We start from the raw sequence: 16,486 nt of genomic DNA on the forward strand, positions 1-16,486 counted from the left end.
TTAAGTTTGTCATGTATGACAAAGAAAATAAAAAGGGATACAATATCACACTCCAATTTTTGTAAAAAGAAAACAGGAAAAATGAAGACATTGTTAAAGTCTCTGAGACACAGGCAATGCCCATTTTTCACTGTTTCTGAATATTCAATACACAAACAAGTGATTGCTCATGTTGGGAAATAATTAGCACATTGATTGCTAAAGATAGCTGGGAGAGTGTCTGAAAAGATCCTGAAAATGATTTTAAAAAATAGATTTATCTGCTAATTGATGCAATTCTAAATGAAATACACTGAGAGTGTTTTCTGACATTCTGCCTGCCACATTTACATCAGTGTGGTGGAACGTGTTGTAGTTATATAGCCACACTGAACAGAACAAAACACAGGGACAGACAATAGATGCAAGAGTCAAGTTCATGAAATCTTGACGAAAGTTTACCAACTATGAATAATGCACAGGTATTTCTAAAAAAAACATATATTACATTTGAAAATATAATTAAAATGAATTAAATAATGCTTCTCATATTTATTTTTCCAGGGGGCTTAAATATGTATGTCAGGAAACAAATGTAAATGTCGCTTAATCCGTGAGTTTTGTTTGTCACAGTGGCTGTAATGCTATGCAGCGGCCCTCCGCCTGTGTCGGCATGTTTGTGTGAGCTCAGCTTTTTTTTCCTGGTAGCATGTGCATGTCTTATTTGTTGTGTTTTGGTGGAGGGGGGAAAGGGGGGGGGGGGGTTGGCAAGAAGGCATTTCTCTCCCTCTCTGTACCTCCTGTTCTGTTATTTGCCCCTGTGCAGTGTGACCCTGTGCCCCATCACGGAGGCACGTCCCATTTGACATCTGCCTGTTTGCAGGAGGTGGGGTGGGGGGTGCCAGGGGTGGGTTGCCCATATGGAGCTTCAACCCACCACCCCCCAAACTAGCCACACACACACACACACACACACACACACACACACACACACACACACACACACACACACACACACACACACACACACACACACACACATACTTGCACTCCACCTCCAGCATCCTGTCTCCTGCTGCCTGCCCCATTTGACCCACCATGTACAGTTGAGGGTTTCTGTGTATAAAACCCCTATACCATAGTTTTGTTGTTGTTGTTTTTTTTTTCTCTGTGCATAAATAGTTGTTTGTTGCTTTTTTTCATGATCTTACTGAAACAATAATCGCTATTGGTGCAAAAGTTAAGGCACTTTGCTTAGTGGACTTCCATCAAAAACGATTGACTTAACCTGATGCATCTTACCTTTATAAATATTACCTTTACCAGCTTCATTGTAGATCCCCAGTTAGTTACTTAGAGGATGCTTGTATCACCTCTGGAGTTGTCATCAGCTGACTCTTATTGACTTGCCAAGGATCAGTTAATGACTATTGAGTCTGGAAGGATGGATGGATAGTCCACATGTGTTCCATGAACAAGTGTACCAATTATCCTGTATGGATTACCCTCCTACACACCGATTCAGCTTGATGGATACACAATGAGGAGGCTGGTCACAGGACCAACTCTAGGCTAACAAGCTTGGTGGAGTTTAAATGGTCCTGTGTAACACTGTCAAAAACCGGCGCTGATATTGCACTCTGTGACAGCACTTGTTCTGTCAAGGTCTGCTGCCTTTGTTTAACAGGCCGTTTAAGATAATACCTCTTGTTATGGGCTTACAGTGAATTAGGCTGGTAACACATATTGTGATGCAGCTGGTGCAGCATTTTTCGCTATTACAGCACAGTAAATGAGAATTAAATGGTTTTGGAAATTAATCTCTATATACATTGGGCGAATTGTTACTTTCTAGGCTGATTGGGTGAATCCCATCCCATTTGAAAGCCACACAGATGGTGGATAAATCCAGTGTGGAAAAATGCATGCACTGTAGTTTTTATTCTGGGAACCAGTTAGCAAGTTCAGTAGTTAGCATGGGAAAGACAAAGATGTCGATGATAGTTCTTGAGCCATGCCTCATTTAAAAATTCATTTTGTCAGAAAAATGACAAATGACAAGTGATTCATTGACATATGTGCAAACATACACGGAAATACAGTACATAAGGCAAAAACAGAGTTTGTACAATGCTAGCAAGCTTGAAAGTCAATATGCTATGACCACCTTCATTCTCCAGCACATTTTGAACTCTCTTAGGCAGCTTTTTCTCAGTTTTTATTTAGTAGTCTTCAGGAATAGTTCGTCTTTAAGGACACTCAAAGTTCTTCTTTGGATATTGGCTGACTGTTGTTCCATTCTTTGTCAAGATGGTCCCACACTACTCCAAAAATGTCAAGCCATGGCTGAGTGTTCGACTGCATGTTTTCTTATATAGGTATGTTTTTACTGGCACTGTGTCATGGTGAAAAATGAAGTTTCCTACAGCTTGCTCTAATTTTTTTAAGTAGTCCCTATACATCATGCAGAAATATGGCAAGTTTCTTACTCCAATTGCTAATTTGGAATCACCTTGTTGGGACAAAAATCCTTTTTTTTATGTCTATCGAAATGTGTTGAATGTGTCCCATTCAAGAAATAGGATCAAAGTATGTATTTTTGTGACAGGCTGCTAACCTCTGTGCCATGTCTGAATAACTTTTTTTGTTTTTCAGCATACTGTCAGTAGACGAGGATCTTTGATTTGTCCACTACTGCAACTCTATAGCTCTTGTTTTTTTGTCAGTCACTAATGTTCCTGTATTTTTTTTTTTTTATCTTTGTAAAATCTTGCAATCATATTTTCAGTTTCCTTTATCAACTGTCAAGAAGCTGGAATACAGACATCATCGTCGACAGAACCCATAGGTACGTATTTCATCTCTGGCTCCTTTCATATGGGCAAAATACAGAATCACCAAAATCTGGGACTCTCCACCAGTTGCTCTTAGAACTGAAGCAGCTTCTCGGATGTGAGGTGAAATGTCTTCAAGGACGCTTTTCTTTCCAAGCTCCTTAGACTACGATGACCTGGATGACTGAGAACCTTCACAGACAATTACCAAAACTACTCCCAGTGCATTCATTGTTATATGCATGTGTGAATGGGTGAACGAGGTTTGTAGAAATGACTAGAAAAGAGCTATGAAAACTGGAGAATATTTAGCATAGGTATATAAATTTGTAAATAAATCTGGTGTTCACAGGTCAGTTTTTAACCATGGTCATGCAGCTGTTTTACTTTTGTTGCACTGTTTCTCTACAACCCCAACTGCAAAAAAGTTGTGTCATTGTGTCAACGATTTGCAAATCTCTTAAACTCATATTTTATTCACAATAGAACACAGAAAACACATTAGATGTTTAAACTGAGACATTTTTACTGTTTCATGAAAAAAAATTAGCATGTTTTGAATTTGATGGCAACATGTCTCAAAAAGGCTGCAACAATGGAAACAAAAGCCTGGAAAAGTAAGTAGCACTAAGCATAAACAGTTAGAGGAACATTTCGCAACTAATTAGGTTAATTAGTAACAGGTCAGCAGTGTTGGGAAGGTTACTTTTTAAATGTATTTCACTACAGATTACAGAATACATGCCCCAAAATGTATTTTGTAACGTATTCCGTTACGTTACTTAATGACAGTAACGTATTCTGAATACTTTGGATTAGCTATTATATTATCGTACTACATGAATCTACTATTGTTGTGTGAATTTTTACTATTACTGAAGGTTACTCGCCATGCCAATACCGACTAGATTTTTAAATCTTAGTAACAGTAGGTGGACATTAGGTAAGGCTGCACTTTTTGCAGCGATCTCGTAGAGAAAACTATTCAGCGCGTATATAAAACAGGTCAGCGGCTCCGAACCGTAGTAAAGGGACCTCTGGCTAATACGTCGGTTCCGTGTCGGGCTCGTAGCCGAAAACTAGCTTTACTTTGTTGTGTGGGTCAACTTTGCTTGCGAGAGACAGAGAGAGGCGTTGAAAGACTGCTCCAACGGAACTTATTGTTTTTGGAGGAAAACACGAACACAGAGTACAGTCGAGTCTTAATAACTTACAACTGGGCTCGTCAGGCACTCTTCTTGGCTGCAGTGGTTATTATTATATTTACATGCTTCCAGCTCCCGTTTCTGCTCCGTGACAGCTCGTACTTTTCCTTTTTCTCCCTCCTCGCGCTCACAGACACATAACGGGTATGGCAGTCCATTCTCCCTGCAGCACGGACTACACTGCCCATGGGGCTACATTCTTTAGGGCTATGCCTGTAACACTCTGCCTATTGCCTTCATATTAAATCATTTTTGTGAATAATCTTTTTTAAAACATTTCTTCACGTCATTATTCGAGCCGCAAGTAGAGGTGACATGGAGATTGAGACAGACATTAGAGCCTCTTAATGCGTGTTTTGTTTGGGGCGTGGAAACCAAAAATAGAGAGGGCATAGCCGAACATATGAAACAGGAAAATACAGCTGTGTAATCCCTTTATTTCAGCAAAGTAACTGTATTCTGATTACCACCTTTTTAAATGGTAACCGTAATGGAGTACAGTTACTCATATTTTGTATTTTAAATACGTAACGGCGGTACATGTATTCCGTTACTCCCCAACACTGCAGGTAAGTAACATGATTGGGTATAAAAAGAGCTTATTAGAGAGGCAGAGTTTCTTAGAAGTTAAGATGGGCAAAAATTCAACAGGCTGGGAAAAAGGAAAAAAACCCCACCTCTGTTCTCACACTGTGGAACAGTTCCAGTCATGTTCGTTAACTTAAAATTGTGAAGATTATATATACTGTATCATCTGCTACACATAATATCGCTCCAAAAATCTGGAGCAATTTCTGTGTGCGAGGGACGATGCCAAATAAATCAGTAACTAGATCAGGAAATCTGGGGCCTGATGTGCCACTGCATTAAAAACAAGGCATGATTCTGTCATGGAAATTATTGCCTGGGCTCAGGAACACTTCTAGAAATCACTGTCTGCTCCATCATGCAAAGAAGAAGAAGTCTTATGTGAACATAAGCCAGAAACATCACCATTGTCTCTGCTCATTTAAAATGGAGTGAGACAAAGAGGAAAACTGTTCTGTGGTTAGACAAATTGAAATTCTTTTTAGAAAATGTAGAAGCCATGAATGGCTTTTTGTCAGAGCTTAGTTCAAAAACATGCATCTCTGATGGTATAGGAGTGCATTAGTGTCTGTGGAATTGGCAGCTTACAGATATGGAAAGGCTCCATTGATGCTAAAAGGTATATACATGTTTTATAGTGACATTTGCACCCATCATAAAGACGTTTTTTTCAGGGAACGCCTTGCATATTTTAGCACAACAATGCTAAACTGCATACTGCATCTATCAACACAACATGGCTTCAAAGTAGATGAGTATGGGTGCTGAAGTGGCCTGCCTGCAGTCCAGACCTTTGGCCAACTGAAAACATTTAGTGCAACATGAAAAGAAAACCCAGGACTGCTGATGAGCTACAATCCTCAATCAGACAGGAATGGTAAAACATTCCTCTCCCAGATTCCAGTAACTAGCCGCTTCAGTTCCCAGATGTTTACGAGCTGATCTTTAAGGAAGAGCAGATGCTGCACAGTGGTAAACATGGCCCAAATTTCTGGAGACGTGTAGCTGCCTTCAGATTCAAAATGACCTTAGTTTTCTTAAATTTCACATTTCAGAATAACATTCAGGGGAGTCATTTGAACAACTTGCTTCTTGACAGTTTAATATGTCAGACTCCATCCAGAGTCCATATATATATTTCTGTATCTGTGTGTGTTTGTAAGCCTGTATGTATGCATCTATATGCATGTGTGCCTATGTATGTATATGTGTATCAGGGATTAATTATGGAGAATAAAGGTCTACTTGTACGCAGTGAAACTGTGGGTTTTGAAGTGAGATGGGAGATGATTTTCTGTTTGGCTGAGCAGGCTCAATGGTCCTATTCAACTAGCCCCCTTACTGCCCATTGTCCTACCACCACCAGCCCTTCACACACACACACACACACACACACACACACACACACACACACACACACACACACACACACACACACACACACACACACACACACACGGCTGTAGTGGAATTGGAGAGGAGCCTGGGGGAGAAAGAGCGGTGAAGAGTTGGGGGATGAGGGAGGTCCAGCTGAAGCAGAGAGTGAAGTGAATAGGTGCAAAGGAAGATTTCTGAATGAGGTACAGAAGTAGAAATAGCCTCATGATGCTTAAATTGTATCTCTGTAACACTCGCAAACTGTTATATATCAGTTGCTCTTGGATTTTATCCTTGTTTACACAATTTACCCTAATCAGCTGTCCTGACACATGGCTGCGAGCTGTCATCATTTGTTGTCACATTGGTATGTGGTCAGTTCTATCAATGTGTATATTTTAAAGACACAATTTGGAGCAGGTTAATATCCACTTTTCTCAGGTTAAGATTACATACACAATGAGCATGTCATACTCTAAGTTAGACCTCTTATCCAGTGGTTAACCAGTACTACATGACCCCTCCCAAAAAAGGCCCTCAGACAATACAAACACACGGTGGTCAGACAATAGTCTGGCAAGGAGAGAGAGGAACTCACACCCGTCAGGGGTTAATAATTGTCTGTCACTGGTTTGGAGCCTATTAGGACATTGATCTGACTGTGTCTTTTATGCCACCTGGGGAAAAGGAATGTGTCGGGTCTCCTATTGTGTCTGACTGTGTCTGGGAGAGCATCGAGTGGTCATACCCTCTGTGTGTGTGCGTGAGAGTCAAAGAGAGGTCAGTCAAATGTGGAATGGGCCAGAGCGTCACACTGTGCAGCGACAGTGGAGGGTTGGATATTCTTGAGGTCAGCTGGTCAAAGGTCATTCAGCCCTTATGTTGATTTCAAAGCAGAAATCACTGCATGTGGAAAATTGCATTTAAACATGTGAATACAATGCCATCATAGCAGGGATCGACACTGCAACTGACCAAGCAGGTTCTCTCATTTAGTTAGCAATAGCCAGGAAGTTAGCTAATGCTATGAAAAACTATCAAAAGCAAACCACCATTAGCAACCTGCATTTGGCTAACAGCGAACCTAATTGGATAATATATTTCTTATATTGCAAAAATTAATAATGACATACACTGACCAGCACATAAACACATGCATAAGCCCATTCAACATAACGCTCACTCTATCATCGAAGACATACAGCCTGAGCAGTTAAGTGCTAATAAAGACATGAGCACCTTTTGCAATAGCTTAACTTTTACACAAACAAATAACATCCACAAACCGAGTTTCAGTCGTAGCTTCTCCTGCTTGTTAGATAAATTCATCTCCTCCTCTTTTTGAAACATTATTTCATAATAAAATGTCTCAGTCAAACTCATTCCTTAATTCAGTTAAGCAATCGTTTACTTATCATAAGCAATGTCTGAGTAACCTGTAAACTTAGGAACAGTCACAATTTATTAGGAGTAGAGCCTTTAACACATAGTCTTTGTGGAGGATTGTGAAAACCAGGTGAGGAAGGAGAAACAAGGAAGGAGAAAAGTGTTAGTTGGAGGCAGTATAAAAATGCCACAAAACATGTCATTGTAAAATGACTGCATGTCAAAGAAAGCTGTTATAAATGCAAAATCCAAAATATTAAAGCATATGAATTAAAGCAAAGTTCTTACATGTTCAGTCAGCATTAACACTTTCACCAGACAGGCATATATGCATGTAGTAATTATGTTGAAGATAGTTTCTGTGTTCTATGTTTCTATGAGGCATTTGTCATACTGCTAAATAACATCTGGGAGATAGCACTGTGTTTTGGTTATGTTATATGAAATAAAAGAGATAAATAAATGAGATATGCTGAGCAATGTTTATAACTCTGTGAGTTAATATAGGTTTGGGGGACTGTAGGAAGACAAGCAAACCCTTCCCCCCCCCCCAGTTCTGTCTTTTTGGGCAACCATCTGTTAGACCTCAGACTTAGTGAAAACACTCAGATGACACAGCTGGGGTTTAGAGGAGGGTATTTAAATGTTTGTGGCTGCCTGTTGGTTGGCCACGTAGTCAGAGTTGAACTTGAAGATGGAAAAAAAGGTGGTGAAGTTTTGGTTATAGGATAAGGGGAAGGCAAATATTGGTTATAGTTTGGATAAGATGTCCTCTGAAATGAAAATTAGGCAGTTTTGCATCCTCTGAAGTGAGAGAACGGCCGCTACGTGTGTGTGTGTGTGTGGAGGGGGTCCTCTGTTGGTAGGACAATGAGACAGTGGGAGCTGCAGCAGTTTGCTGAAAGATGACTCCTTTGCCGTCTTCCAAAATCACATTTCCTCCCACATCTGTCCTTCTTTTTGTCTCCTCATCCAAATGCTTTCTCTTTTGGGCAGCTTCTAACCCCCTTCTCTTCTTCTGCCGTCCCTCTTTGCTAAAAAATAATTGTGTGTTTCTCTTAGCAAACATTAGCTCATTTTAAGGTTTTAGCATAGGTTTTTATTATTTTTGGGGTAATAAATTTTAAATCTAGAATTCATGAGGACAGTTGGGTAGTACTGTGGGGCTCACTGTAACATAATCAGTGAGACTGAATCAATGTTTTGGTAATTAAAAATGACATTAGGCAAGAAAATCCCCCCAGCAGACTAGTAACTAGAAACTCAGAAAGGCTTTCAGTTAATATGAGGAACCAGCTGAATTGCAGTGGAAATTTCCTACCAAATTAGCTCAGACAATCTAACAGAAAGATTCCTGCATAATGAATTGAAGTTACTCCTATCTCTTTGTCTCTCCCATACTTCTGGAAAATAAACTGAAGCACAAAAATGTGTGATAAGCACTCTGAAATTACAGTTGTGAATGCTCAAAAACAAAGCATTTGCCCCTTGGCAGGCTTATTTATGTTTGTGCTTATTTGGTAACTCTGGTCCAGGGAACACCAGGTGATCTGGCTTGGTACGGAAGGTCAGTTCTGTGATGTCACTTCCCCTTCCTCTCCGGATATTCCCAGCATTCTACTGCCAGCAGCCAGGAACTCTGGGAACTGAGAGCAGGAAGCCTGGCTCCTTTGGAAGAGTGAAAATTAAAAGAGGGCAAATAGCCTAGGATTAGTTGAGATATTATGTGATATTTCTGCAGCAGTGAATGACTCATCATTTTCTGCGAAATGTATTCAAATCTGTGTGAATGTAATTGAGATTGTGTGATATATCTGTGAAACACCAACAGAGAAATATTGCCCCCTCCTGGCTTTTCTTCATGTCTTTTTTGTCTGGATTATTTAGTCCTCATCCTTTTGAATGAGAGAGCACACCAAACCTTCTCCCCTTTAACTCCACCTAGTACATTAATCAAAGCCCACTATAGGCTATCTCAAAATACAGTGTAATAACAATGAAAGCATTAGAGGTTAAAATACTCTATAATACAGCTTAAGAATAAAAATAACTTTGCTGATCCCAAAGAGAAATTCATATGTTTGACATAGCTCGTCTGCTATTAACACGAGAGTCTAAAAGCCTGCTGGCTGTGGGTGCGAATGATTTCTCTGTTTTACAATGGTGAGAGAGGAGTCTTCCATTACTGATGTTTTTTGTTCCATCAAGATGCTGTAAAGTGTGTTATCAGAGTTATTCAAGATGGCATACACCCAGATAATAATGCGTAATTACAATGCAAGAAGTATATTGGGATACTCTGTAATACAGTTTGCACCCCTGATAATAAAGAAGTGAAGGTTAGGATTCTCTATAACAGAGCCTGCACATGGATAATAATGTGTAATTACAATTGAATGAAAAATTTATGGTGATAAAAATTAGACTGAAACAATTACATGATAAATGCCAGGAAATAGCCACTTAGGTCTGGGACTATATCATGAAGTGCTAATACACTATTCTTATCAAGGTCTAAGAATAGATCCTTTTATTACTGTAAGTATGCAAAACATCTATGTGACATGAAAATATCACATTCATATAAACTAGCACAGCCATGGCTATAATTATTAGCACATTATGGGATTAACAATGTAGGATCATACAATATAATTTATGGCCAGGATATTCTGAGGTCCATGCAATAAATAACAGAAGAATTTATTGATGATTGTTGTAGGGTGATCCTAATAGCATTTTCACCCTTACATGTCTCAAACAGTTTGTTTAATTATAATATTAGGAAACGTTTCTTATTTAGATTTGTTGATAGAGTCCCTGAGCACCGGAAAGTATACCATAAACATGCATACTGTGTCATTATTGATACTGTCACCAAGGAGAAGTATATTCTTTCAGCTGTAATCATTAGTGTATGCAATTCACATGTGTATGGTTGCATGTTGGTACTTTTTCTATGATGTTCACCGCAAAACACATTAAAGACTGTGCACAGTATTTGTTCTGTGAACCAGAAAGACTGCAACATCCGGAAGGAGGGAGGGGAACATGAGCATTTGGCTCTAAACCTTAAATGATGGGGACCTCTGCTGGTAACATTTCACATGATATTTTTTTGAGTAGGAAATACCACAAAGGCGTTATATTTTAGCACACAAAATTGTTTATAATGGTATTCATCTACCTGGTCTGTTCATTTTCACACATTGAGTCAGGGAAGGTGATTCAGTCTAAACTCTTAAGTGCTATAAAATTTTTGATTCAAGCAAAAATTCGAAACCACACAGAAAACACAGGTGTTGCTGTGATGTTATAACTGGTATTGCAAGAAGTAACAGTATGTGAATGTGTGTGTGAATGGGTGGATGACTGGATATGTAAAGCGCTTTGGGGTCCTTAGGGACTAGTAAAGCGCTATATAAATACAGGCCATTTACCATTTACCAGTAACAAACAAGAAGCAACTGAAAAACTTTTTTTTTTTTATTGGTGACAACGCTGCTGAGACAAAGCCATATTTTGTTACTGTGGTGGTTTGTGTCGGATCCCTTTATGTTGACTGAGCAGCAGTGGTTCCTCATCTCAGTCAGTTTGCCTTGAGGAGCCCTTCATCTGTTAAAAAAAAGCATATATACATTGTTTGGACCAGCATGTATGGGGAACTTGATGCATTTGCAGGAATTGATTCAAACTGAGCTGTAACTTTTACTTGTATTTATCATGCATCAACAGTTTTTCCAGTGAGCAGAAGTGTTTACCTTTATAGGTTTGCAAACTGGGATCGTGGCTCTGTTGCATGACCCAATTTGGGCTATTAGTTGTTGAACAAAAGACATAAGAGCATATTTTTCTGGAAACCTTAGTGAAATCATAATTTTTCTTTGGAAGCAGTAAGGGTGTAATTAGTTTTTTCACAGGTCTGCACAGAGTCCTGTGAAAAACCTTACTCACACGATTGTAATTTGTCCCTCCATAAAAATATCTTTAAAAAAAATATATTCAACACAACGACAACAAATTAAAACTCTTCACACTTCTTGCTAATGATGTCATGTAAGTCACATTAGTCAATCAGTCCATCGTCACAGAATGGCATTGGTTGAGTTGAAGCTCAATATCAACAAACAATCAGAGAGAGATAGAGAAGGGCTGTTTATAAGAGGAGGAGGAGTAAGTTCATGCCTAACAACAGTAATTCCAAATGACATTTGAGCAGCTGTGACAGACTGTGTTCTTGCTCATGGAATGGCAACCAGATTGAAAAATGCCCCTTTCTGCAATCAATGTTTATGTTTTCCAGCACAAACACCCATTAAAGTGGCCCCTTTCACATTTTTTCTCATACAACATAATGTTCCCATTTAATCATTATAATTACACTGCATGAGAAACATGTGAAAGAAGCCACTTCCATGAGTAAATCCTAAGATGCAAGACGACCGGAGCTACGTGTTGTTAACATTGTTGTTTTTCCTTTTCTTTTCTTTTCTTTTCTTTCCTTTTTTTTTTTTGATGTAGTAGCATAATAGCAGTAATGTTTTTTTTCCGACTGGCCGTGTGTGTGTGTACGATCACTGGTTAAAACTGTTTTGATGTGATGATGTGGTTTAGCCATAAGGGTTAGAGGTTTTTTTTTTTTTTTTAAATGTTGTTTGAAAATTGGGTTTTGTGTTTACATATGAAGAAAAAACAAGGCTGGGAGATTTTTTTTAAGTGCCTCAGCCATGGACTTGGAATCTGTGGGATTTCTATGAGATAAATGTGTCTTTGTGTTTATTTGCATCCTGCCACAGTTCTGCTCTGTTATACTTGTTTTATTTTCGCACCATCTTTCATCACCCCGCAGTACTCCTCACACTCTGCCTTGCTGTAGAACTTGTTGCCGTTGGCCTGGCAGAAGCCGCTTTTGTAGGCCACACACAGACCAGCGGTGGAGTCAAAAACCCAGATGGGAGGCTTCCCTGTGCAGGGCTGAGCATCCATAGGCAGACGGCACACAGCTGAAATGACAAAAGAGATACACACAATATAATATAGGTAATATTCATTCGTGGTGTTCCACAAGAGTCTCAAGTAGAACATGAATTGCACTTTGTAAAACAGTTGCAGTCCCTTTCTCTGTGGCTGTTATAAGGAGCCTCATTGAAAACAAACACAGTAGCTTCTCATAGAAAATAAGTGTTCTTCCGTTTACGCGTCATTTGGAAACCCCAGCTGAATCCATAATTAAATGTTGGACCAAACCCCCCAAAACCTGAATTTGCACGTGTGTTGCACGGACATCTATGCACATTAGCAAATGTCATGTTGTGTTTGTTTTTTCTTACCTTCGGTGCGGCAACTCTGCAAACAGTCCCTTTCATTTTCAAAGTTGTTCTGATTGCCCAAACATCCTCCATACTTGAAGAGCTCGCAGTTCATTGAAGAGGAGTTGTAGTAGTAACGCACGTGGATCCCGAAACACGGTCCTGTGTCTGGTGCTGCTTTACAGGCCTCTGTGGGAACAGCGAGGGAATATACATATGCATAAGAAAATATACAACATCAGAATCAGAACTTGATATTTGGCATAAACTGATATCCTACCAGTCCCATTGAACATAGCTGTATCATCACCAGAGCCCTCCACATCTGGAGCCAAAGAAGGCACTGCATTTCTCCTCACACGCTGTTTAACACAGACACACAGACTCAGAGATACAAAAATGACTCAACCACAAATAATCTGCATTATACCGATAAAATGATCTCCTATAATGTAACGTCTCACATGGATTATATGATGGCCTTGTAATTCATTTATGATGAATTCTACCATAAAACTCAAACTCCTGAGTACAAAGGACAACAGATGTTCTTTCATGCATTTTAAAGGAAATACAATTAAAGCATATGCATAAAATATTCAATGTTAAATAGATTGTAATACCTGAGGCTCAGGCTGAGCTGTGGCTGTTGCCACCTCCTCTCCAGGAACACAGTCACCTGCAGATCAAGTGAAGTAGTGTCATTTGTTCATATACTTCATCTATAGCCTAAAATGTCGTGTTAAGATGTTATGAAACACAGTTCCATTCTTCAAGTTTTTTATTTTATTGTGTGTGTGTGTGTGTGTGTGTGTGTGTGTGTGTGTGTGTGTGTGTGTGTGTGTGTGTGTGTGTGTGAGCCTGGATTTTCATGTCTTTTGTAAAGAGGTAGAACATACGCAAGGAAAGAAACCATGAAGATAGAGTGTAGATCTGGGTTGATTTCTTTAAAATGTAAGAACTAGAGTACTGATCTCGGAGGAAGACTGTACGCTTATCACTCCATTTTAGAAGAGTGTTAGCGTGTGTGATAATCTGTCTATGTGTGTGTCTGTATGTGTGGGCTGTACCTTTGTTCTCTTTAATGATAATATTGGCATCACTCATTCCCTGGTCTTTAACCAGTCTTTTAAAGTCATCCAGGACAGTGTTTCTCACAGTCATAGTTCGACCTGAAGAACACAATCATTTGGAAAATAAAAACCTTAAAATGGCATTAAGACTTCAGGACTTCACCTAATAGTCACTATAACAACAATCAAGTGTATACTTAAGGACTGTCAAATGAATCCATTTTGGTTTACATTTTTAGGAAGCGTTTACTCACTGTAAAGCTTAACTGAGGTGGTCTTATTGCCTGATAACTTCTGCTTGCTCATTATTACTATGGCGTACTCATTGTAGTTTGTGTGAACCACGTATGCATCCACGTCTGCCCCCCACTCTGTGAGAGGGAGAGTACAGGGAGAGTCATAATATCGAAAAATCCGCTGTACAAAAGCTCACGTACAGCATTATTTACACAGATTAGAGACATACTTGCAACATGATAGAAGAATCGTCCTGGTGTGGTGGTCAGCTCATAATCCTCAATCCTCTCCATACATGTTCCTCGTCTTAACACACACACACACACACACACACACACACACACACACACACACACACACACACACACACACACACACACACACACACACACACACACACACACACACAAAGAGGGGGGTTTAGAATATACTGGAGTTAAAAGCAGTTAATGTGTAGAGAGACTCATTTGAGGAAACATGTTTAATACATCAGTGAGCAGATCGCATTAATGTTACAGCTGCTACTGGTATTTTACAGCTTGATAGCTTCTTTTACAGCAGATTCTCAGAATTTGGTAGCTTTCACAAATAAAATTCATCCAGCAAAATTAAATATTATGTTTGTTTTTTTTTGCCAGATTTCTCTTAAATTTTGGTTAATCCAGTTTCCCTCAATATGTCTGCTAGAATGTTTAGAATGAGTACATTAGCAAAAACAAACAACAAAAAACATTTTTTGTAAAAACCCACACAGCTTGAAGGGAACACAATAGTGGACATTGTGTTTTGCTGTCAGAAATACATGCTTGCTGTACATTACTGTTTGTGTCCGCACACCCATGCGTTTTCTACTAACCTCAGTGAAGTTCGAGTCACCTTGAGTTTGCCTTCATTATCACCTCTCTGAAGTACCAGTTTTCCGATGGCTGCACCTGACTTATAACGTTGCATATAGGGACATGTGGATGCAATGGCAATATCATGCCATGTTCCCAAATACTGTCAGGAGAGGTAAACAAAAGGAAGATTTTCACAAATTGATATAAAACTCACAGACTGCTTAACCAAACATCTGGTATAAAAATAAAGATGTTACAAATATAGATTATTAAAAAAGTATATAGTTAAATGTTGTTTTAATGCTGGGTTTAAAGCAAAACGTCAACTTTAATTAAACTATTTTAAGTTTGTTTTAAAAATACAAGTTTGGAGAGGTCCTTGTGTTCTACATCTAAAGGAAACGTTTACTTTGGACCTTCTCAGTCCTGAGAATACAAGTGATTTGAAGCAGTCGTTTGACTGGATCATAAAGGATGTTTTGCAATGAGAAATAGATAAATATTACCTTAGGCTTGCTCTGTCATAGTTATCTATGAGCACTCAATGGATTCATACCCGACCTTTGCACTGTGCAACTAACAGCTCTAGTTTCCATTATAAAAGCCCTCAGCATATAATCCTCATATTTTTAGGTTTCCTCTGCTTGAGATTAAGGCTTAAAGAAATTTTCAGTAAACACTAAAAGAAATAAAATGTTAGAATTTAAATACACAGGAAAAGGGCATACCAGCATCTCCTGCTTTTAACTTTTTGCATTTAACACTTCTCAGAATTATGCAATATGCACAATGTTAAAGAATATTAACCAGAGCGCAGAACTCGAGCACTTACCTGGGTTAAATCAAAGTTTTCCTGTGTGGGGTAAAGCAGGTCTGTGAGTACAGGGAGCCCCTCGAGGCTCCAGGTCCATCCCAGGACCAGCAGAGTAATCACAGTCGCTGCTTTCTGCATCTCACCAGCTTGTCTGTCCACGCGTTGGTAACAATGTCCCCTAAGTATGAAACATCAAAACAGCCCCCTCTCACCTCTTGATTAGGAGACAGTGCATTGAACTGCTATGGGCTATGTTTGCCGGGTCACCCTCATGTACCCAGCCCCCCCACAGCTGAGTAAAAAATAAACAAGTAAAAGAGCAAAGTTCAGATTTTGTGTATCTCACCTGACCACTGCAATGCAAACAAATCAATACTTGTCATGATTGGAGGGACTAATGAGTAACAATAGCATACTAGTTCATCCTAATGTGTATAAGTTATAGAAGTTATCTTTTCTGAACTACAGAGCCCACAATGCTTTGGGCGCATATACAAAAAGTTACGTATCTTGGCGAGTGAGCTGCCGTCTACAGCTCCACCCTTGTAATACCTAAATAACCATTGGTAGCTCAAGCTTGCACTTTGTACCAGTGGATGTACAGACCAGGACCCCAGCTCAAGATCACACTGGAACCTGAAAAATGTTATAATATTATTCACAGACAGGTTAGAGAGCAAAGAGGACCAGATGTGACTGGATAGTAGGTTAGCCAGAATCACATTTCTGAGGGCTTGGATTGGACTGATGTATGATTCCAGACATGTGTAAATTGTAACATTATAAAGTTACTAAATTGTAACTTTATAATGTGAAACCATGATGTTGGAGTAAATTTACAAGGT

General features: G+C 39.2%; 1 protein-coding gene across 1 annotated transcript; it reads right to left on the reverse strand.

Moving 5' to 3' along the window:
- Positions 1–10,834: 10,834 nt before the first annotated feature.
- LOC113025889 (protein AMBP-like) lies at positions 10,835–15,884 on the reverse strand. The gene is made up of 10 exons (XM_026174114.1): positions 15,660–15,884; positions 14,845–14,987; positions 14,218–14,294; positions 14,006–14,122; positions 13,749–13,850; positions 13,302–13,357; positions 12,959–13,040; positions 12,700–12,867; positions 12,199–12,372; positions 10,835–10,984 (listed from the first exon to the last, which is right to left on the reverse strand). The coding sequence occupies exons 1-10, from the start codon at positions 15,777–15,779 to the stop codon at positions 10,959–10,961; spliced, it is 1,065 nt and encodes a 354-aa protein (XP_026029899.1). The 5' UTR covers positions 15,780–15,884; the 3' UTR covers positions 10,835–10,958.
- Between the last annotated feature and the right edge of the window lie 602 nt (positions 15,885–16,486).

The sequence above is a fragment of the Astatotilapia calliptera genome, chromosome 7, assembly GCF_900246225.1.
Source record: "Astatotilapia calliptera chromosome 7, fAstCal1.2, whole genome shotgun sequence".
NCBI classification, from domain to species: domain Eukaryota; kingdom Metazoa; phylum Chordata; class Actinopteri; order Cichliformes; family Cichlidae; genus Astatotilapia; species Astatotilapia calliptera.